This window comes from Petromyzon marinus, chromosome 17, assembly GCF_048934315.1.
Source record: "Petromyzon marinus isolate PM22_M1 ecotype Great Lakes invasive population chromosome 17, UKy_Petmar_22M1.pri1.0, whole genome shotgun sequence".
Taxonomy (NCBI): domain Eukaryota; kingdom Metazoa; phylum Chordata; class Hyperoartia; order Petromyzontiformes; family Petromyzontidae; genus Petromyzon; species Petromyzon marinus.
In genome coordinates this window covers 19,491,519-19,513,845 of record NC_133683.1, presented here as the reverse complement: position 1 = coordinate 19,513,845, position 22,327 = coordinate 19,491,519, and the positions used below count along the sequence as shown (strand labels likewise).

At 46.9% G+C, this 22,327-nt stretch overlaps 1 protein-coding gene across 16 annotated transcripts in view; it reads left to right on the top strand.

Annotated features, from left to right (window-relative positions):
- Positions 1–517: 517 nt before the first annotated feature.
- LOC116943203 (uncharacterized) overlaps positions 518–22,327 on the top strand; it is a 46,344-nt gene continuing 24,534 nt past the window's right edge. For 4 of the 16 annotated variants that reach the window (XM_076067707.1, XM_076067706.1, XM_076067708.1 and 1 more), the window contains exons 1-13: positions 2,263–2,671; positions 6,705–6,782; positions 7,229–7,645; positions 8,175–8,375; positions 8,974–9,458; positions 9,755–10,916; positions 11,600–11,690; positions 11,963–12,061; positions 13,503–13,619; positions 14,024–14,724; positions 14,837–15,275; positions 15,520–15,680; positions 15,920–16,051. In XM_076067707.1, the coding sequence (XP_075923822.1) occupies positions 7,313–7,645; positions 8,175–8,375; positions 8,974–9,458; positions 9,755–10,916; positions 11,600–11,690; positions 11,963–12,061; positions 13,503–13,619; positions 14,024–14,724; positions 14,837–15,275; positions 15,520–15,680; positions 15,920–16,051 (3,921 nt within the window). In that variant the 5' untranslated portion in view covers positions 2,263–2,671; positions 6,705–6,782; positions 7,229–7,312. Of the gene's footprint in view, positions 720–1,701; positions 1,826–2,262; positions 2,672–6,704; positions 6,783–7,223; positions 7,646–8,174; positions 8,376–8,973; positions 9,459–9,754; positions 10,917–11,599; positions 11,691–11,962; positions 12,062–13,502; positions 13,620–14,023; positions 14,725–14,836; positions 15,276–15,519; positions 15,681–15,919; positions 16,052–22,327 lie in introns of those variants that run through there. The other 12 variants (XM_076067703.1, XM_032955858.2, XM_032955855.2 and 9 more) reach the window with 12 other exon arrangements.

The window sequence follows — 22,327 nt, the reverse complement described above, 5'->3', positions numbered from 1 at the left end:
GTAGTAGATTCTGGCTACATACTAAAAATTAAACTAAACTTTTTATTTTACCAGGTAAGGCCCACTGATATATATAGCTCTTTTTCAAAAGCGACCTGGTCACAAATGATAGCTCAACGAAGTGGCATATCACGTCGAACTTTATAACAGCCAAACACTGTAAACCCATGTTTCTAAATGTGGAGGGGAAACCCGAAGGACCCGGAGAAAAATCCACGTGATGACGGGGAGCGAAACACGCAAACTCCAAATATACAGGCATCAGGGTCGGGATCCTGTATACCAAGCGAGGTAGTGAACATCTCGCCACCGCGGCTCCCCTATGTTTAGGGCCCACCATTTTAGGGTAAAAGCATGAGATGAGCATGCATCTATTACTACTGGTCTGCGTCCAACGAAAACCACGTGCTCCATGTCGGTTTTTAAAAAAGTCAAGCAGGCCCAACTGAAAAGGTCTGACGTTGCAATGGGGGAGGGAAGAAGTGTGGGTGGAGCTTATTGCCAGCCAAGGCAATCAATTGATCGTCTTTGTTCCCACAGCAGACAACAAGCCACGATCACTTGCTCTCCCAGTGACTATAAACCTACCCTTATAATTTGTTTATGCGCAAAAGGGCCCATTTTCACACGGCTTTTTTTGTTTTCATTCACAAATTGCCGTTCCTTTTTCAGTGTTGTCCGCACAGTGCCGAGAGGTGGTGAGACGCCTTCATTTGGCGGTAAGCTTGTACATGTACTGGTAAATACGTGAGCATTGTGACTTGTATTATTCAAAGGTATTATAACGTGTATAAAACTTGCGCATAGGTGCTGAGGAAGACAGAAAAAACGCAAGAGTATAATTAAAGTACTGTATCTGCTTTGTAAAATCGAGCGTTGGTCAACCTGAACAGTATAAGGGACAATAATTTGCTATTTTTAGCGATTTGTGGGTTATTGCTTACAATGTACTGTAGCTTCTGTCGGAGAAAAAGTCCCAATTAAAAACAATCCCTTGACAAAACTAGATCTGTGCGATAAGATGTCTTCATAATAATACTAAATCACTTTAAAATGGCCGCATGTGTATGACTGTAACCGTCACGTCTCGGTGTCTAAAGTGACGGGGGTTTTCTCATGAAACGCATGACCGCATTAAGAATGTTTTTTTTGTGTATTTAGCAGCGCGTCAGTTTCTTAAGAGACACGAGGAAGGAGCGGTCTCCCGTTTCTCGTTGCGTTATCTATTGTTAATTGCGAATGTCGAGGTGGTCTGCCAGCTACGAGATGCCTTGAGAGAGATCGAGTTCGTGTGGCTTTGGTATTCCTCCGTCGATGAAGGGGCGCGCAATCGATTGGTTTATTACACGGGCCTATAGTTTAGGTTGCATGGCCACATTAGTTTTTTCCGTGCGCAGCCATCTCAAGTTCAAGTGCGCGCCACGTGGTCGCGCGTGATCACGCGGCAGCCACGTGCTGCTGGAACCACGTGGGGCGGGGGGGGCGAACTCGCGATGGTGGGGGGGGGTGTACGTGACGACGGAAGTGACGTCACTGCGCGAGGTATGTGACGCGCACGCCGTTAAGTTGCAGATTAAAAACTTTTAATTTTAGTTTGTTAGGATTTTTCTGAGGTGTTAAGTCACGTCGCTTATTCATGAGGTTATTTTGACGCGCGTTAAATTATCGTTTAAAAAAATATCTATGTATTGTCGATCGTCAGTTTTTTTTTCTCTATTTAACGGCGGGTCACGTGGGGGTGCGGCGTGGCCCGCGCATGCGCGGTGGCTCTGAGCGCCTGCGTGCTTCTTCGCGCCGTCGACGGTCGTCGAAGAGCGGGAAAAAGGTTCGTGAGGCGGAGGCGCAAATCTTTTACGATTGCGCCCCTCGATAATTATTTAAGTTTTTTTGTAATCACAGAAAATAAAAAAACCCTCGGGGGTTGCCATAAACTCGAACGTAACAATAAGCGACGTCGTGTGTAAATGCGGCGAGCGAAGGCGTTCGTTCTCACTCTGCATTCGCTAGAGCGTTTCGGCAAATGCGCGGCCGCTCCACCAATAGGGAGCGAGCTCTTTCGATCACGTGGCTGCCTCGCTCGCCAACGGTGAGACCGCGCCGTTGCTTATCCCAGTTGGGGTTTTGAGTGACGTGGGTGGGGCCGTGACGCGCTCGGGGTGTCGCGTGTGGTGGGGGGGTGGTTGGGGGGGTGGTGGGGGGGGTGGTGGGGGGGTGGGGGGGGATGGTGGGGGGGGGTGGTGTTGGTGGGGGGGGGCTTCCCGATACGCACCGGGCACCGGAAGCGCGCTCGGCGTGTTTCACAGCGTGCGCAAGCCGCATTGTCTCGTCGGCGAGCGCGCCGCCGCGCGTTTGATCAACCGCGGCGCTCGACGAATCGTACGAATTAATAACAGGTCGCAGCCGCCTTCGAAGCGTCGAGCTTCTCTGTCGTTTGGCCCGGCTTTTTTTTGTTGTTGATCTCGATGCGGCGGCGCTGAGCCGCGTGTTGGGAGGAAGCGGTGGTGGGGGGGGAGGGAGTCTCTGTGTCCCCCCTGGCGGGGGTTGTGGGTTATGGACCAGCTCGGGCACGACAACTGGGACCAATGTCTATCGGCAGCAACCACTGTTTATCATTACGATTACTACCTCAACTGCTGCTGATGTTGCTACGACAACGCTCTTCGCTCCGCAGGTTTTTTTTCTCAAACAAGACGACACGGGCACTTGTGCGCTTGTGATTTAAATGTTCGTGTAGCCATTTTTCTTTCGCCACACTTTGTTAATTTGAAGCTGTTCAGTGAAAAAAAATGTTTCGGCCGAGCTTCTGGCTCCGTCGTAAAGCTCCGTAGAAGCGATGTACCTGCCAACGTGGCAATTTGTAATCGTCACCAAAGATTGTTTAAAGTGGTTATTGTAAGGCGAGCCTGTCACGTGCTCCCTCACGATGGCTCCGTTGGCCTGGAACGCGTGCAATGGCAGCTGCTCCGCGTGTTTACCCGATGGGTTTTCTTTTTTTTAATTATTTTCCGCTTTTATGCTCGTCGAGATTTTTAACGGCCTTGAGTGAGCCTCTTTTTTGTGTGTTATTTCATCGCAGGCGATTTGTTAATAACCACCGTGATAAAGATACTCCCCCACACACAATTAAGGTTCATACCCTGAAAATCCGCCTCACGTGAGTGAAGCGACGCTTCAACGAATACGCCCATCAGGGCTACGAGAACAAATCCGATTGGCGCAACTCGTTTCGTAGTCTTCACGGCTGCGTCCCGTGACCCATCGGAAGGGGGGGCCCTTACCGCCCGCTCTCGTCTCGTGCTCCTGGTGGGGTGGGGGGGGGTCCCCGTCTCTCTTACGTCGAGCAACCCAGCAACTGGCCGGCGTTAATATATATTTTTAAAAAAATATTTCCCGCACCTCCCGATGAGCAACACGGTCGGCTACGTGCGGTGCGAAAGAAGTTCGGACATACGTACGTGTTTATAGGGAGAGGGGGGGGGGGTGGAGAGAGATGGCTACAGTTAGTGTGCGGGTGTCTTACAGGTCGGCTCCATAAGCATTTGATCGTCGTGTCGTTTTTAATAGTATAAAACAACAGGCGCATGCTTGAACCCAGCGAGTCCCGTCACCCGCGCCGTGTGTTTGCTGGGGTTTTGTTGTTGCTGTTGTCACAACCCAAAGCAACGTGCAGCAGTACTTGCACGCTTTTGTTAACTCACGGAACGTCCAAGCAATCCCCCCTCGCGTGTCCACACAATCGTATGCGATAGTTAGTGGTCGCTTAACAACCACTACTTCGCTCACGTTAGCTTCGTGTACACACACACACACCATCGCTCGATGTTTTCCTTTTGTTTCATACACGGGTACGTGCGAGTTGGGTTTTTTTGTTTGTTGTTGACACGATTTGGAGGTGGTTGTGAGCGGCGAAAATAATATTTCGGCATTTCGTATACTGACTTAATATACTGCGCTTCGTAGACTGCACGTCCCCAGGTAGAGCTACGGGGAGTCACGGTGCGTTCCCGGTGTTTGTGTTTATTCTTAAATGGACAAACATTGGCCACGTTACCAGCTTTGCCTTAGTTGAACCTCGTGCTCATGTGTCTCTCCGCTGTGGAACCTTAGCCCGGCATAATAATTTAGCGGTGACGCGTAACATCTTTATCTTTTCTTTACGGAGGGCGTGATCGCGTTTGTTTAATTCCCAAAAGGGTACTACTTTTTTTTCGCAAGCCCTTTGTGTCCATCGCGTTGTTACGATAGATAGAGTACTTTGAGACTGTTACAACAGTAGTGCCAATTTGATAGCGTATCGTGATTTATAGCCAGAACTCGTGCTGCTCTGGTGAGCTACCACCATGCACAAACAGATTTTAATCGGGCTGCGGGCTTACGCGATGGGCAGCAGATAACTTTTGTTGTGGGGTACTTCTAAGATCCCCCGCCTTAAAGAACCCGAACTGACTGGCGTGGGTTGAAGTCTGATAACCGAAAACCCACAGGGGGGACCCCCTTCTTACATACGTGGCGACGTCTTCATTCGGCAGTGGAATGTACATTTAAAACGTTGGTTTTCGTAGCTAAGAACAACAATAATCTATATTTGTTTATCTGGTAAGGCCACGCGGAATTTTTTATGCCAGTTTTTTTTGTTTCGGCCAAGTCGTGGTTTTTATACCTAATTTAGCATAAAACGAATACGTGGCCTAGCCCAAAAAAAACCATATATGATCGTTCGTGGTACAGGCTGTGGTGTTCCAGTGATAGCCTCCGTGTTGACGTCGACCACGGGGGAATCATTGAGGAAGAAACATGTGGGACTTGTCTTGTTGTTGTTGTTGATGGCAGCCCACAAATGGTCGTCGGCAGGCAATGACACACGATGGGCTGCCTTACCACCACCACCCCGCCCGCCCCCGGCGCTTGCAAGCAAACAACATTCTCACGCGTCACGACGCATCCCCACAACACCCCCTATCGAGATGCAACTAAACCCCACGCGGCCAATTGTGTGCAGAAAATGTCGGGTGAGCAGCAGCAGCAAGCAAGCAGCAGCTTTGCTCTCGGCTCGTTGTTGGGCCGCGCATAGGCCGACGACGATGATGATGTGTGTGTGTCTCTCCCACCCCACTCCGCACGTCACCAACATGGACGAATCGCGGGTCCCGTGTGTTGCTCGCCGTTGTTGTGACGCACTCGGCGAGGCGCGGGTGCGTGCGTGCATTTTTTGGTTGACGCTTATTTTCCCGAGGCGTGTTGTTGGTAGGATTTGTTGTTGTTGTGGCGGTTCATAGTCCTCGAGTTGCTGGCGTGTGAGCCCCAGCAAGCAATGTTTGATGGGGTTTTTTTTTTGCGCGCACGAGGGGTTTGGTGAGAGATGTTTACGGCTTGGTAGGGCTTTAATGCACCCGCACCATTTTATTAATCCACTGGTGGATGAGGGCCCTCCCCCACATCGTGAGGGTTATTTTTTTAAAATCAGACTTAAACACGCCGATTTCTATGTGTTTCGTGAGGTAGGGATCATACGGGAGTGGGTTTTGCTCGACTGCCCTGGCAGCAACCAACAGCACCCGTGTTATTCATAAGGGCGCAATGTCAGGGCCAAATTATCTAGCGCGGATATATTGACCTTTTATTGAAAGTATGAGGCTAGCTGACCCTTCGGTCGAGTTAGCTATTTTAGTATTTGGCTGCTGTACATTTCCATGTAATAATCCGCCACTTGGTTAGGGCTATCATTTGTGGCCAGGTCGCCTCCATAAAATAGCTATATAGTTTGGTGGGCCTGACCCTGGTAAAATAAAAAAAAATAGTTTGAATAGCTGAGTTGCACGGATAAATAAAAAGACAGTTGTGAAACCCCAGCCACCCACATTAACGTGTGTGTTTTTACTCACACCGAATGTCTCTAACAAAACAGTTGGCTGACATTGTGTTGTACTTTATTAGTCGTTGAAAGTACTAAATGTTTCAGTTGCATTTCTATCGATATAGAGTTTTGAAATTTGGTACCTTTATTCGTTGTTTAATAAACAGGCAAAGGTCTATCTTTCCATTCACGTTCATTTATTGGTCTAGGTTTGTGGGGTTTCATGACCAATGTTTTCTATCACCATTTATTTTCGGAGTTGTGCGGCGTTAGTGTGTGCATATCGGTTACACAATCTGCATATTAACTCCTGGCATGCATTCAAGAATGTTAAAGGGCTGCTAACCGAATGCATGACAATTCGTCTGACATCAACCACTCATCATCACCTATCAATACTGACTGTAAATATCTTGCCTAAAGGCCAGCCAGCTGAACCGTCGATCTTTTTCCTTCCCCTAAATTAAAATAAACAAAACACATTCATAGTTTCTTAAACTTTTTTCCCGTTTTCCAAATACAGCACGACCCCATTAATATTCGTTTTTATGGGGGGTACCATATCACACAAACTGGTAATCATGATCGCACGTATATAAAGGAGCGGTATAACATTCCTTAGTACGTTCGTGCTCATCGATAATTACATGGGCCTCTTAGACATTGCATAACGTTACTTGTCATTGATGATGACATCGCATGTATCTAGGCCTCAACTGTATATCCGTGTGAAATATATGAATTATTTAAACACACGTTGACATAAAAACACGTGACGGTATGTTACGCCTGACGTAATAGTATTATTTATAATTAATCGATTTCCCCTTTGTGCATCAACCCATTTAAGGACCAGTGCTCACGGGGCCAGGTCTGTCCCACTGGTCCACCGCACCTCAATGATCCAGGGAATCTGGGAGACACTGGGGTAGGCGTACGTTCTCAAATCCACGTGTTGCTCTTGCTCTCTCAACTGCAGCTCCAAGTGTGCACCTTTTTAACACATTTTACTCTTTGCACATATGAATCTCCTTTGTTAATGTCCATGTTTCTGATCCATGTAGTAACAGGTAATTTGTTCATTTTTGTATACTTCTGAGCACAGACATGTTGGAACAATATTACAGAAACTATGCCGATGTATGATTTTTATTGTTATTAAGTGTTCACTGATGCTATGACTTAATGCCTTGGTATTGTCTTGTCCATATCTGTTAGAATTAATTTCGCTATTTCAATATATTTTAGTATTTTGCCAGCAGTCATAAAAGTTAACGTGTTTTTTTTTTCATTCAAGTTGCATAACTTTAAAATGTACGTCTATCATAACAATTATTTTTCATATTATCCTTTCAATTCCCTCTGACAGCGTAGGTGAAGACCATGGTTGCGACATGAGATGACTTCTGGTCTTCTGGAAGCCATTTCAGTCCTCAAACCCCCACAAGCATCACAATAATGGATTTACTTGAGTGTGGTGGCAATAGCAGTAGCGAGAGCAGCAGCAGGGTCGTGTCTCCTACGAGCTCGATGATCCCCCCTCCCACCTGCCTGCTGCAGGGCATGGCGGGGGTGGTGGGGGCAGCGCAGGAAATACAGCAGGATGCCATTAGTCCAGCTTTGAGCCCCTGGAAGCGCAAGGAGGCACGAGGCATGGCCTACACGATCCGCTCGTGTGGCTTCCAAGTGACGCTCGACAACCGAGAGGTGTGGGAGCGTTTCCACTCGTGGGGAACTGAAATGATCCTCACCAAGACCGGGCGCCGCATGTTCCCGTACTGCCGCTATAAGGTGGGTTGGCTCCCGTGGCAAATAGTCGCATTGCGCGCATCTCCTTCTGTCTTGGTTTGCCTTAGTTTGTGTGGCTCAAACTCTTTTAAACTTTTGATGCAAAAGTTGTGTAGTGATTAATGAAGAAACCTTGTTATTGTTTGTAATGACTTGAAAATGAAAAAACTTGCTTTTATATTGTGCTGGACTATCCCAATTATTTAAGGAATTGATTACCAATTGCTGGTTCAACTAATTGGGTAACAAATAATTGTATAAGATAACAAAAACTCCCCTCTACTTCGTGTTGCTGCTGGACAACAGTTTATTGTTAGGGCTTGGTAATGCCTGCTTTAACATGCCCGAAAGTTTAATCAGTTACTGTTAAATCATTAGACGTGAGAACCGGGTTTATTCACAATTGGCTGACTTGGTACTGACTCTGCTTCGACAAGTGGCCTTATAGTAGCACCACACGCTACCAGACCACCACCAGACAAGCCCGCTTTAATGAACACTGATCTATTCTGAATGTCTGGGTTATTACCAGGTCCGTGGCTTGGATCCTCAAAGCTGCTACCTGATGGCAATTGACGTCGTGCCGGTGGACGGACACCGCTACCGCTGGGGTGAGGGCTGCTGGATGCCAATAGAACGGGGAAAGCCACAGATTCCTGACAGCGTCTACGTGCACCAGGAGGGTGTCGCGCCTGGCTCCTTTTGGATGTACGAGAGCATCTCGTTTTCAGAGGTAAAAGTGGTTGCAACCTTACGCAAGCACCAGTATTATTTTAAGCACCACGAATTCGGATCGAGCGGCGGTTGTGCAGTGATTATCTCACTGCTCTTGGAATTCGGTGATCTCGGTTATGATTCCCTCCCATGGGCAAACATCGGTGGTGAATGATATCTGAACAGGTCCTGGACCCATACTTCACAAACCTACACTGATGAGCATGGTCAACTTTGACCAAACAACCCCCAGAATCAATACAGCGTGAGGAGAAAGTGTCCCAAGTATTTTTTTAATATAATTTCCAGCTCTTATTCTATTCCATGTGCAACAGCTTTAATAAAAAGTTAAGATTTATTTATTATTAGGCATACCTACTTTAGGGGTACGTAAATGTATATTTTCGTGTAAAATTCGTAAACGCACAGTTGTTGGATTACGTTTATGATGTAGCACGGTTAAACTTGACTCCGTATTATGACCGACAACATCCGATGTGGTTTTTTTAGTGCCATTGGCATTATTTATGTTGGTCAAACTTCCGATTTTATACTTTCAGCGCTTTCACAACAGCCGTTGACGCCGACACTGCTATGTTTGTTTCTGATGGCTGTAGGTGAAGCTGACGAACACCGCTTTGGGTCAGGACGGGGTGATCTCCCTCATCCCCATGTTTAAGTACGTGACGCGCTTCCACATCATCCGGGCCAACAAGGTGCCACGCCACCTGCGACTGGACGCGGACAACGTGCACACCTTCATCTTCCCGCAGACAGAGTTCTTTGCCGTCACCGCCTACCAAAACACGGCCATCACCCACCTCAAGATAAGCCACAGTCCCCTTGCTTGGAGCGCCGAGCCAAAGTCAGACGCGTTGAACCAGGATGAGGAGGGAGGCGGTGATGGCAGTGGCAGGGCGCTCAACTCCCAGCAGGGCGCGAGGGAGAGAGTCTCGCTGGGCTCGTCGGGGAAGAGGGATCACGCTTGCATGGTTGGGACTAATGACCGTTCATATGATGCCAGCCGAGGAGATGGATCTGTTGGGATGTTGGAAGAAGATGTGCTGTCTGATAAGTCAACGAATGGAGATGGTGTAAAAAGGTGTGTTGCTTTCTTTTTCTTGTTCATCGCAATCTTTTCTTTATGTTGGCATTTAACCGCCACTTTTTTAAATTTTCTTGCCGTGGTTTTCACACCTAATGATGATTGCTCGTGTTGCAATCGAAACGTGAGAATTTTGTTGTTTTATTTTTATTATTTCCCTTCTGCGTGACTTACCGACATAACCAAGAATATGAATCCCTGCAGTCACGAAAGCTTTAAATCCAAATTTAATTAGTTATTTTGAATGGATAAATGTATTTGTTACATGACTTGTTTTTTATCAACTTTTGCAGGAATAAGTCGAAGCGAGACGACAATTCCAATGGATGTAAGGATCAAAACACTTTGTTTGACATCAGAAAAGTCAAAGACGAACCTAATGACACCTGGCAGGAGTTGGTGGAAAACGTTGACCCTCCCTCCAGTCTGGGAGGGAAAGGAGAGTCCCAAGTTGTTCTCCAGAATATCTCTTTGAGTGATTGTTTATTGCCTGCTGGGAACAGCACATGCAAGTCAAATCTCATTAGTAAGGTGGAATCTGCTCGTGCAGGAGCCATGATTGTGCCTACATCGGTGGAGCAGGACAAGGATCCCAAGTGCCCTACTTCTCATCATCCTCTGAACCAAAATCTGTTTCCCGTTGTGCGCTTGAAGCAGTGTAACATATCAAAGCCCACAGTCAAGCTTGGTGAACTGCCAGCCTCCGTCTTGTACTCGTACAGCATTCCGCAGATTTCTCTCTCGCGATCCGCATGTGGCGACCGACCGTTGATCGTGCTGGTGAGCGAAAGTCCGCCACACTGGTCTGAGCCAACGGACGATGTAAAACCCAGCAAACTGTGTTTGTCAGAGGGTAATGGAGCTGATGTGTCAGATGTTGAGGAAAGACCCGGAAAGAGCCCTTTGCCAATACAACCACTTCCGACAATTCCTCATTTGAATAACGAGGCATTTTCTGGCGATGCCATGGATGTAACCCCCGAAGACGTGAAGCCGACGCGGTCGGAATTGGATTTGAGGTTGCTGAATCTGACGTCCGTGCCGAAGGATGATGCCAAGGAGACAACAGAACACCCGGACGCCCCTAGGGGAGAGTACGTGAGCGAGAAGGGCAGCGTGCTGCCAGCGCTCAAGATCGGGCACACGGGGTTCTCCTCGTGGGTGTGGACCCCGCCCAAGGAAGGCAACGCGCCGGCTTTTCAACTTCCGCCGCCCTCCTTCTCGTCGGTGTCGTCGCGCTCGGGCTCCCTTTGCTCTCGCTCGAGAACACCTTCCCCGACGCCGGGCTCGAGCCAGCCCCGGGGCCGCAGGGTGGCACCGCGTGGACTGGCCTGGGAGGCCCCCACTCAACGTGCCGACGCCGCCGCTACCGCCACCCACCACCATCCTCGCATGGAACACCAAGCCGACAGAGTTGATGTCGGAGGAGTGTCCTTCTTCTCCTTCTCCAACAAGGTGTCATGCTTGGCGTGCTGTTTGTTTGGAATGATGACCACCGTCTCGCAGTTTTCCAGAAAAGCTGCGTTTCTGGACATTTTAATGCGTAAAAATATGGATTACGTATGATGTCAAAACAGAATGCGTGATAAACGTAATAATTTCCCTGCGTGAAGTTAGTTTGCATGATATAAAAAAAAATATACATGTCGTTAAGGATTGGCCCAGTGGTCCTTAGAGCTCGTGCGGGATGCATTCCGTAATGTGTGCTGCTCATCGACAGTATGTAATTTTGCTTTATTGTAGAATAAATATAATAGAATGTATAAAATTATAATTTAGTGAAAGATTTTCTTTTCAAAACTTTCATGTTTGAAAAACAAAAGTCGTGGTACTGTATTGGCAAGTTTTGGTACAGTATGCATTAATATTGGAGTTAAAATGTAAGACCTAGATAATACATCACTATTTTTAGTCTTACACCTGAAAATACTGTGAAAGTTAAGCCTGCCTTCCCATGTCGTGAATGAAATCATTGTTTTGCAAGTTGCATGGGGAATTAGACTGACAGTGCTTGGAATTGGTTAGTATAATTTGAGTCCTATGAATGTTATAGTAGAATTTAAAAAATAGTGCTGTTTTGTGAAATGGGTCTGATCAACAGCTGCTTTTGTTTGAAATGTGGTTACTATTTCAATCAGGAGGCTATGTTGGCTCATCGGAACATGGAGCAAGAAAAATTGGAAACCCTTCGTTTGTCCCCAACATTAAGCGACAACAGTGCAGATCATGGTAAAAAGACATTTGTTAAATGCCACGCTTAACATAAACGTTGCTTTTAAATCGTCACCCACACGGCTGTACATCGTGTAATCATAACAGCAAAAGCTGGTTATTGAAAGTATTTTATAATGCCTAATTTTGCAAAATGTTCACACTTAAAGAATTATTTTTTTATATTGAACATTTGATGACTATAGCCGCCACTGTTATCAACTTATAAAGCATTGACTAGTGACATGCTGCTTTGCTTTGAAACACTTTGCTCTCTTTTGTTATCACAGCCTCAACCGGGAGAGCACAAGAAAGAATTCAGAGGCTGCAAGATAGGCTTCAGTCTGCGCTCAGCCAGTTCCAGAAAAGCAAAGGGAATGACGAGTCAGGTTCGTGTTCATTGACTGTCCGAGCTGGGATTGCTTTTCAAAATTAGAACGAAGCAGGGTGCTTATCCGAGACCTCAAAAGTAGAGTGCTGAACTCTGAACCCAGTGAAAAATAATAAAATTCGGCATGTGATTGGCTTGGTTTTTAGCTGAGTGTGCTAATGGTTTTTAGCTGAGTGTGCTAAATTGTACGTACATTATACATGAGAGCTGTGCAATTCCTGCAGAATCCTGTTCGATTCCTACAAATCCAACCTCTAGTTCTTGCAAGTATCGCATTATTTTAAAGTTGGTTCCAATGTTAAAACCGATACAAGGCCATCCATACCCCACGGGCCCTCCCAAATTGCCTAAATGGCACAGAAAAATCAGGGTGGAATCGAGTCATGTACACACTCTAGACATTGGTGTCTGTAACAGCTGGCTGTTAATAAGCAGGATCGCTATTGAAACATATGTTTTACACACATTTCAATAGCATTTCCACGAAGCTGGCCAGGACCCACAAGTCCTTCCTTTTTGCCTGAATACCACGCTGAATTCCACACATCCCCAGCTCCTCCTTCCACGGTTCTGCTAATCCCACTCTTGTCAAAAATCAAATCACGATTCCAAGCTATGAATCGTGTGACTAGATGAGCTTTTACATTATGAGACCTCCTTTGCCAGTAACAAGATATAGTAATAGGTTTTTACCCTTTTAGCTGGCACAAAAACTGACACCTTTATACAAGGGATCATGTTTGCAATAACCACAACACAAGCAGTCAAAAATGCAAACAAAAAGAGACAACTCTGATAATAATATGCACTGTCCTTGAATTTGATTGGTCCACACCCGAGACAGCTTTTCTTGGAGCCTAGTCTCCACTGGTCCAACACCAGTGGAGACTGCTTGTGTTGTGGTTATTGCAAACATGATCCCTTGTATAAAGGTGTCAGTTTTTGTGCCAGTTAAAAGGGTAAAAACCTATTACTATATCTTGTTACTGGCAAAGGAGGTCTCATAATGTAAAGGCTTACCCCGAGCTCTCAATACTCTGATAGTGCGCTGTTTTTGAGTTGTACGCCTTTTGGCGTCATCTGGTCCAACACCAGTGGAGACTAGGCTCTAAGAAAAGCTGTCTCGGGTGTGGACCAATCAAATTCAAGGACAGTGCATATTATTATCAGAGTTTTGATTTAAAGCTTTCGTGACTGCAGTAATTCATATTCTTAGCTTTACCGAAAGAGCTAAGAATATTATCAGAGTTGTCTCTTTTTGTTTGCATTTTTGACTGCTTGTGTTGTGGTTATTGCAAACATGATCCCTTGTATAAAGGTGTCAGTTTTTGTGCCAGCTAAAAGGGTAAAAACCTATTACAATAGATGAGCTTTACTCTGCATATCAGCGTGTTGGAATTTGTTTTCAGTTGGGCTATTACTTATCATTAATTGTTCAGGTGCTGATCCAAGGTTTGTCTCTCGAACTGGAAAGACGAATGACGTGACGAAGATTAAAGGGTGGCAGCACAAGTTTGGGCTACAGGCCCCAGCGTCATCCAGTGGCAGTGCCCCAGGTGCGTTCCCATGTGACTCACATTCACCTCTGTTCTGCGTTGTGCCCTGTAGGCATGTAACTGGTCACCCTTTAAAAAGAGCTGTACATCTCAATTGGCTTACTCAGGAAATCTACTTTTTAATAATACACTTTTCCAGTAATTCTTTGAAATGTTACGATTCAGGTTTGCGATTTCAACAAAAATATTTTTTCTCATTTTTGCTACGTCTTTGGGATTAATCTTTAACATCTCATTTGTACAGTTTTTTTCACTGTTATCGTAAATGTAAAAACATGCAATTTTCAAATGATTTGCTTAAATAATAACGAATCAATTATCATGTGCATGATTCTTTGAATGTTTTGTGAATGTAAGAATACGTTTTAATCGCCAAATTGCGTGCCAACTGCTTTCACCCACAGACATGAACACGCTGGGCAAAAACCGTTCAGTCTTTTTGAGTGACAAGCTGGACGAGTATCTGCAGGAGGAAGAGAAACTGCTGGAACAGAGGCCAAACATGTACGCCAGCAAGGCAGCCGGTGTCACCTTCCAGACGCCACGCACGGGCAGCACGTACGTGCGCACCCTAGACAGCGTGCTACGCCGCCGTGCGGGCCCAGCACGGTCCGCCGGGGAGAGAGAGGCATTTGCTCAGACCTGCGCCACGTCTCCACCGCCGCCGCCGCCATTGCCACTGTCAGGTGTGACGCAAAAACGTGGCGCGCTGGCTGGCCGGGGCAAAATTTCGACAGCAGCGTTGAGAGCGACACAAAAGTCTTTCAAGCGCGGGACCCGCGGAAAGCGCTGCAGCAGGGGCGGCAGGTACGGCAGCAGGGGCGGCAAGTATGGTGGCCGGGCAGAAGTGGTGGCGACTGCCGCTCCCCTCGCTAGTCCGAAAAAGGTGACGCTACCCTCGTCGCCACCGCTTACGCCTCCTTCGCTGAAGCCAGCTCGGTCGTGTCCTGTCAGTGGGGCAGCGCTTGTGAAGAATGCCAACAGCCGCAATGTGAACACCATGCTGCTTGCTCTGGAGGAGTTGGCCTTGTTGGATGGGAAGCACCGCACGTATATCACCACCGATCGGGCAGAGCGCTCCATCACTACCCTGCTTACCCCACAGGTGTGAACATCGTGCTGTTTTTTGTCTTATGTGAATGTGAAAAACTAAGCCAAAGAAATTGCACATTACCTAATGGAGCTGCTTCTTAATGTCCTGCTTTTTTTTTACTCAGATGACCGCGACAGGCATGAAAAAGCTGTCCGTGCGTTTTGCGGCAGCCACAACGTCGACGTCACACAGCAGCAGCCCATCATCAACACCTGCGGCCAGCGGTCGTTGCCAGAAAGAATTCTGCCGGCTGGGCTGCGTGTGCGATAGCCTGGGTGAGGGCCGCGCCGTGCCGGCACACTGCGGCAGACCCGAGTGCATGCTGGAGTGCAGTTGCCCTCCCCAGGCGCGACGCCAGGCAGGCTTAACGATGAGCAAGCAGAGTGGCATTGCAGATAGCACCGAACCCGAGGACGAGTCGTTTGGCCGACACAAGCGCAGGAAGAGGCTGCCGACGAGGCTGAGTGGCACCCACGTTTTCTACGATGACGTCGCGTCAGATTGCTACGCCTTCTGGAAGCTTACAGGCCGAAAAGGGCACAAAAGGAAATTGGAAGGACTCGGTACTGCCCTTTCTCCTCTTATACAATGCATGCACGTATGGGTTTTTAGGACAGCGCATCGTTTGTGCTAATATTTTATGAAAATGTAAAGTAACATTGCAGTATAAATGCATGCGATGCAGGGTTGTGGATTTTGTTGCAAGTTGTCAGTGAATGTAGGATAACGTTATTTATTTTCTAAGATTTTCCTTTCATGTAGACGTATTTTATATATTATCATCTAACATGCATGGGTTTTCTGCAGAAGATTCGGAAATACACAAGAAGCGGATTGCACTTTGGTCAGATATGGACAAATCTACCCAGGGGAATGCGGATAGTGCAAGTTCGAATGATATTCCTGCTACAGAGGCTCAGTCTTCTAAAACTGAGCTGCCTCCTACATCCAATGAGATCAAGGCACAGGTATAAGTTTGCTGTGTGTGTGAAGAAAAGCTTACAGAAATCTTTTTGTTAAATTAACTTATCACTCAAGTAACACTATCCACCAATGAAAACAATCTGGTGTTTTTCTTTTGCAATCTATGGAGCATATATTTCCAGTATTGCACACAATTGTGCATGCACTGCTTTGAATACTCGTTCTGTTTAAAATTGTACGAACATTATCAAGCTTGGTTATTTTCTCTTTGGTGGTGTTGCAGATGCGGGATGAGTTGATGGCCTGGGCTCTGGAAGATGGGTACACGTGTGCTCGTGTGCGGGAATATGGACCGAGCAAGCGGTCCAAGGCAAACCTACAGTGCACCTGTGGGAAACCCCACTGCACAGAGAAGGTGAGACACTCTCACTGGTGCTTGTCACAAAAGAACATCTGCAACTTCAGAGCAAGCATTTACCATTCTCTTCATCTTTGTGATAAATGCACCCCTAGTTGTGGCTGCAGGGTTTGCATGCCCTCATTAAATACAACATTTCTGAACAATGAAAAAGTTCTCTATTATTTTGCACACCAATTTAATGCTTGTATAATGGAAGTTGATTTTACTCTGTGCCCTTGTGTGATCGTATGCTTGAACGTTGGCTTCTTAAACCAAGCAATGTTCCAAATGTTGACAAGGTTCTACACTTAATAATGTAGTACTGCTAGGTTATGCAAACGCTGCATCCACTAACAGTGCTACATTGATCAGTGATAAAAAAAGAATCGATTGAATCGCGACGTGAATTCATATGATTGTTAACATTTCATACACCCCTGCACATGAGGGAACTTTTTACATAAAATGTAACTGCCATTTAAAACAGGGTTTTTTATACCTGTGTTAAGCCCATTTCTCATAGATGGTCACAGACCCACTCCCGACTATATCGCATGGCAATTCCATCCTAGTGCCAGTTCCTCAATGTTAACTATTAATGTTAACGGCTGATTTGCAGGCTTTTTTGATGTTTGAAAGCAATAGTGAAGAACAACTTGTGTGTTGGAGTGAAGCGTGTTGACGACCGCCTCCTGAAAATGGGGCGTAACTCGGGCACTAAAGCCAATTTTATTCATATGGCTATTGCAGACATGATTCGACTTAATCACGTGAACCCTTAAGAGCCTACCAGGTTGTGGGAATTTTTTTCTCATTTTTTTCTAAATGGCGACCCTTTTCAACCCACTCCTCTTGTGACACGAGTATCGAGTTTAATGGTGTGAAATGTATGATACTCCACACAGATGCATTGCACATGCATATTAGAGGTACTCCAGCCCTACTGGCCCACGAAACCACCGTTACCTGGGTTGAATTGGGATGGCATCTCCTCGTATGACCCAGCACCCTTTGACCTATGGGCTATCAGGATTCATTTTTTAACAGAAGCAGCCACTCTCTGCTTGGATGCAGGTTCCCCCCCCCCCTTCTGTCGATACAACACAAATAGTTGCTCTGAAGACCTCCCACTCCTTGGAATGCTTCGGGTAAAAAGCGAAAGCCCTAACAGGGTACAGTCTATGGAACTTGCCCTCCTACCTGAGAGCAAAAAGGGGCCAGACAGAAAGATTGGGAGTATAATCTCCTGGTTGATATGAAAGTCTGGTGACCTTTAGGCATGCATCTCATTGATGTCCTCAGCAGCACCTTTTCCTTAGAGATGACTGTAAATGGCAGCACTGCCACTGGAGAAGTGGTGGGGTAACCTGCGGGCCCGCGAGCCGCACGCGGCTCTTGGCCCCTCGTGGTGACCTGTTTTAAGTGTATTTAAGTGCACAAGCACGAATTAAAGTGTACCGCCCACTGAGGTGAAGGAGAGGGCCGTTTGTAGCCCACGAACTAGTCTAGGTTGTCCACTGCACTGGAGCCCACAACGCGCTTGCTCCCCTAGTTGACGTGATTGCCACCAGAAACACCATCTTAAGTGTCAATCCACTCTGAGCACGTTGCCTGGGGCTCAAAAGCTGATCCACAAAGTGTTCAGCACCAGATGCATGTTCCAGGGTGCCACCCCCAATCCTGATGAGCCTTGCAATGTTTTTGGTCGAACTGACCCTCAGCCCCTTGACCTCATCATTGAATGCTTAATTCGCTAAGGACCTGACTGTTATACCCACTATAAAAAATCCTCTGCGCAATGCCTCTTTATCAGGAATCAAGCGAATCAAAGCGCCACCCTGCACGAGACTGGATCTAGTTTCTTGCACATAATGTATGGAACCTGTTTCAGGGATAGTTGTAAAATCTCCAGGTGGGTAACCTAGACTTTAGGAGTAATTACTGTACTTCATCAAGATCTCTTCTGAACTGGGTGCTCTCAACATCTAGTCAATCAAGTTCAGAGCTTGTAGTCATTTATGCCACACCCCCCTCTGGCTGTGTAGGTATCTCCTCTGGCAGCTGCCATGCCTCTACCTCTGCCAGACCCACCACGACCCCTTCAGCCACCAAATGGGGCTATTATCAGATTATGCAGGCCCCTTCCCTGCTCACCTCCTCAAGGACTTTGGGAATGAGTGGGAATAGATGAAATGTTTATCCCAGTGACCCCTTGACTGGCAGGAAAGTGTTGCCATTGCATCCTGCTACCTGAAGCTGCAAATGAACGAGTCAAATTTGTGCTTCCTACTCGAAGCAAACCAATCAACCATTTGAAGACCGAACCTGAGCTTTAACTGATAGAATACGTCATGATGCAGGACGACTCTTCTGTATCAAATTGCTCCCTGCTTAACCAGTCATTGTGTTGTCCAATTCCACCAAGTGCTTCACCAGCAGCTGATCTTGGTTCTCTGCTGAAGGCATGAGGAAGAGTTACTCCCTCATTAGATTTATCAAACCTGGAGGACTCTTGTGTTCACCAGTTGTCACACCAGACGAAGCCGTCCCTTCCCAAGACAACAACCTTCATTTGAGCGAGAGCCAACCTGGTCACCCAGAGCTCCAGGAAGTTTACGCTCTCCTGAAAAGCCGAACACTGACCCTGCATAGCCACTATCTGATTGATAGCATGCCCAGCAGGTTGGCATCTCCAGCCCAACAGTCACTTGTCCCTTGAAAAAACCCCAGAGGATTTGCTCAGGTCACCTGTGGGAACTCCAATCGCCATGATATATTGACTTGTGCGGCCCAGGACCATGGAGCAAACTGCCATGTGTTTTTGCTTTTCACTGGGTTTCTGCAGCAGGTTCCACTTGAAAGCCCACATGCAAAATCTGGCCCATGGGACTATTTCCACGGCAGTAGCTATGGCCTAGTGCATCAGAGACAGCCTTGCCGGGCTTCTGCCCTGTGCCAAGACCCCCAGCCGACAGCCCCAAGCCATTTTATCTTCCCTTTCCTTACAGAAATTGTACTATCGAACTGGCCCCAAGGTAGGTCAGCTGCTGGGCTGGCTCCAAAGTACATGTTGGCCCATTCAGTATGAACCTGTAGTCTGCAGTGCTCTCACCACATACCTTCACTGACCTCACCAAGTCTCTTTCCAAGCTGCCTCTTGTTTGAACTCGGTCTAAGAAAGGGTAGATGTGGTGACTCCCTTTCTGGGATGTACCATCACTAAGACCAAAGTCTTGGTGAAACCTCTGGGTGATGCCGACGGCCCAGAAGGGAACACCTCGAACTACCAGTATCCCCCGAATACTCATAATTTGAGGTATTTGTGATCGTTCTTATTGGTACATTTATATAGGCGTTCCTTTAAAATTAACAAATTCCAGCCAAGCACTTTCCTTTATGGCCCTGATTCTAGAGGCCAAGGACTCCGTCTTGAAGTGTCTTTTCGGCATGTACGCATTCAACCTGCTCAAATCGCCGATCTGAAGCCTCCCGAAGCGTTGGATCACCATAAAGAATTTAGAGTAGAACCCTGAGCCACTCTGACCCCCTGGGACATCTTCTATTTCCCCTATCGCCATATGGCTTGTATTTAGAGCCTTTTTTAATCTGGGGTGTTGCCATTTGTCTCAAGTTGTTCTTCCACTCTTGGACGAACTGTCAGATGACCTGCTAATTGAGCTGGAAGTGAAGCCTTGCACAATCTTTGCCCCTCTCTCTTTTCATCTAATTTGAGAGTTGAGGCCTGGGAGGACATCTCCTGACCTACAGGGAATAGCAACTCTGTCATCTACCCTGTCCCCTTTCAGACTTGCCAGCTTCCAAGGCTGTTGGTTCCAACGCAAGAGGGTCTGGTTCAAGTTTGGGCTTTAGCCCATGTACTTATGAAAGACGCAAAAAGGACAGGTCCTATAGTTCTGCCATGTTTCCTCGGGTTCCATTTCGTGTTCCTTGATGGCCACCTTTTCTGCTTTCCCAAAGAGCATTCTGCCCTTGTAAGGAAACTTCATCAGAGGCATCATTCTGGTCTGTGCGACCGTCGGTTCTCGGTTTCCTTTGCCACAGGTTTGTCCTTGTGACCACTAATGATGCCATACCTGTGGTGTTCCAGTTTACTAAGTTTAGCCCCACATCTGTTGCAAAATCCATGCACAACCACATGTCCTCATATGCCCTTTTAATCACCGTGCTGTTTTGCCTTACCTTCAAGCTGGGCCAATTTTATGCATATGCTATGTGCACGCCCATTCTTTGTGGTGGTACGCTTATAATCCAGCACTGTGGAGGCAAGGATTGGTGGATTGCACAAATGTTGTTAAACTCTCCGTGGGCGTCGAGGTGCCATACCCTGGCTCACGAGAAGGCAGGCTGATTAGTTGATATTTGTTTACATCTGTACGGGGATCGTGTTGCTCCCCCCCCCACCTGTGCGTGGGTTTTCTGCAGATGCTGTGATTTCCTCCCACTTACATAAACCTCATTAATTGGCTTAAAGCATATTAAATTACTACTCGATGCAAGACCCTCCTGAAATAAATAATTTGTAGAACTTAGGGTGGCTTTCCTGGATAAATAAGTACATTATTATAGTGGCAATGACACTGCTAAGAAGACATTGTTGGCCTCCGACTGCCCCTTCTGCTGGCTCCATGATTGTTTTTTTTAGCAGGATCCACCTCACCAGAGCCATATCCACGAGAAGGAGGGCAGTGAGCACTTCACTCCGAATCTCTGGTAGTAGAGTGTGTCAGGCTTCGACATAATTTTGGGACCTGAAAGCTTTTGTTGGGTCTTCCCCACTCATGTCACCATATTGAGTGTGCTGGTCTAATGGAGCTCCATCAACTGGGACCTAACCGGTAAATGAAGGGTGAGGGGCTTCTCACCCTTGGCCTTTTCAGGAGCCTCTCAGATCTGGAATGACCAACTCTTAACTCTGCGGCCGCCCTGCAGGTCTCTTGCTAGGTCCATATCCTCGCCCTTCCTAAAGCCCTGTTCATCTCGATGTCTGTCAGCCTCCTGAAAGTCTCATCAACCTCCGAGTAGAAACCTTGGAGCTCTCTTGATTCCAGTCCGGATGAGGAGGTGCACTATTTACATAATCAGGACCTCCTTTATGGCCCTGACGTTGCCTATGACTGCGACCCATCATGGTGCAGGCTGGATCTGCCCAAAGGCTCCTGTCCGTGTTTGTCTTCTGGGTTCTGGAAAGGTGTTGCCACGTGGCAATTTGGGGCCAAGGAGGACTCCATGTACCCGCGTGGTGTGTGTGCTAGTCGCCACGTCACTTCGTCCTTCGCCGCTGCACCTCAGGCTGACGGCCTACACCCAATCGGCCACTGGAATCTATTTTCCATTGCTTGCTTTGTGCTGGCTCTGGGCTGTTTCTTCAGATCAGTTTTGACACCGACAGCCTTCGTAACCTGATGACACTACTGCGCCACCACCGCAGTCCTGTTTGCGCCTGTTTTTTTTGGCACGCAATACGCAACCTCCGCGCTCCACAAGTTTGCGCAATGCATGCTGCCTTAGTGCTAATACAGTAAGGCCTCGACATCTGCAAGGGTTCGGTTCTTGAAATCTTGAAAATCTGCCCCAATGTAGATACAGGCATTTCTCTTTATAACTCTTTCTTTCTAACACTTTGTCCTGGAGGAAAATTCTCGTGCCAGATCCCTGCGCTGAAAATCCCTGCACGGTAAAAAAAATTCGACCTCCGGTAAATGTTTTTGCTTTATTTTGATGAAATTTTTGACCCACAATGTCTGGAAAAATGCTTGCAAGTGATAGTACTGGTAATTTTACTAAACAGTCAAGGAAAAGGCATCGGAGTGTGGAGGGTGGGAGAGGTCAGGTTGATGTCGGTTGGAGGGTTGGGTTTGGTTGCATCAACCGATGCAGAAATGAAGCCCTTGTAAACCGCTCCTAAAACACAGCGCTGTCTGTAACGCATCTCCATTGGAACCATGTTATAATGACCTCTAGTGCTGTTTTTGTATAGTGCTTCGTTTACCAAGAATGCTTCCTGAGTGCTATAAGATGTATATATTTGTAAAAATGGGATTAGGTTCCTGTGTACCACTGAACATAGGGGAGAATGTAAATGTTTCATAACATTAATCCTTTACTGTACATTTAAATAACATCAATATCCAGCAAACCCTTGATCATGGCGGCAGGTGTTGTGTTCTTGAAAATAGCTACAATCGGTAGGTATATCCACGATCCAAAAACTGAGAGGCAAATAGGAAAATTATGGTTTGGTTCACAGTTCGTAATACGACACCCCCTCGT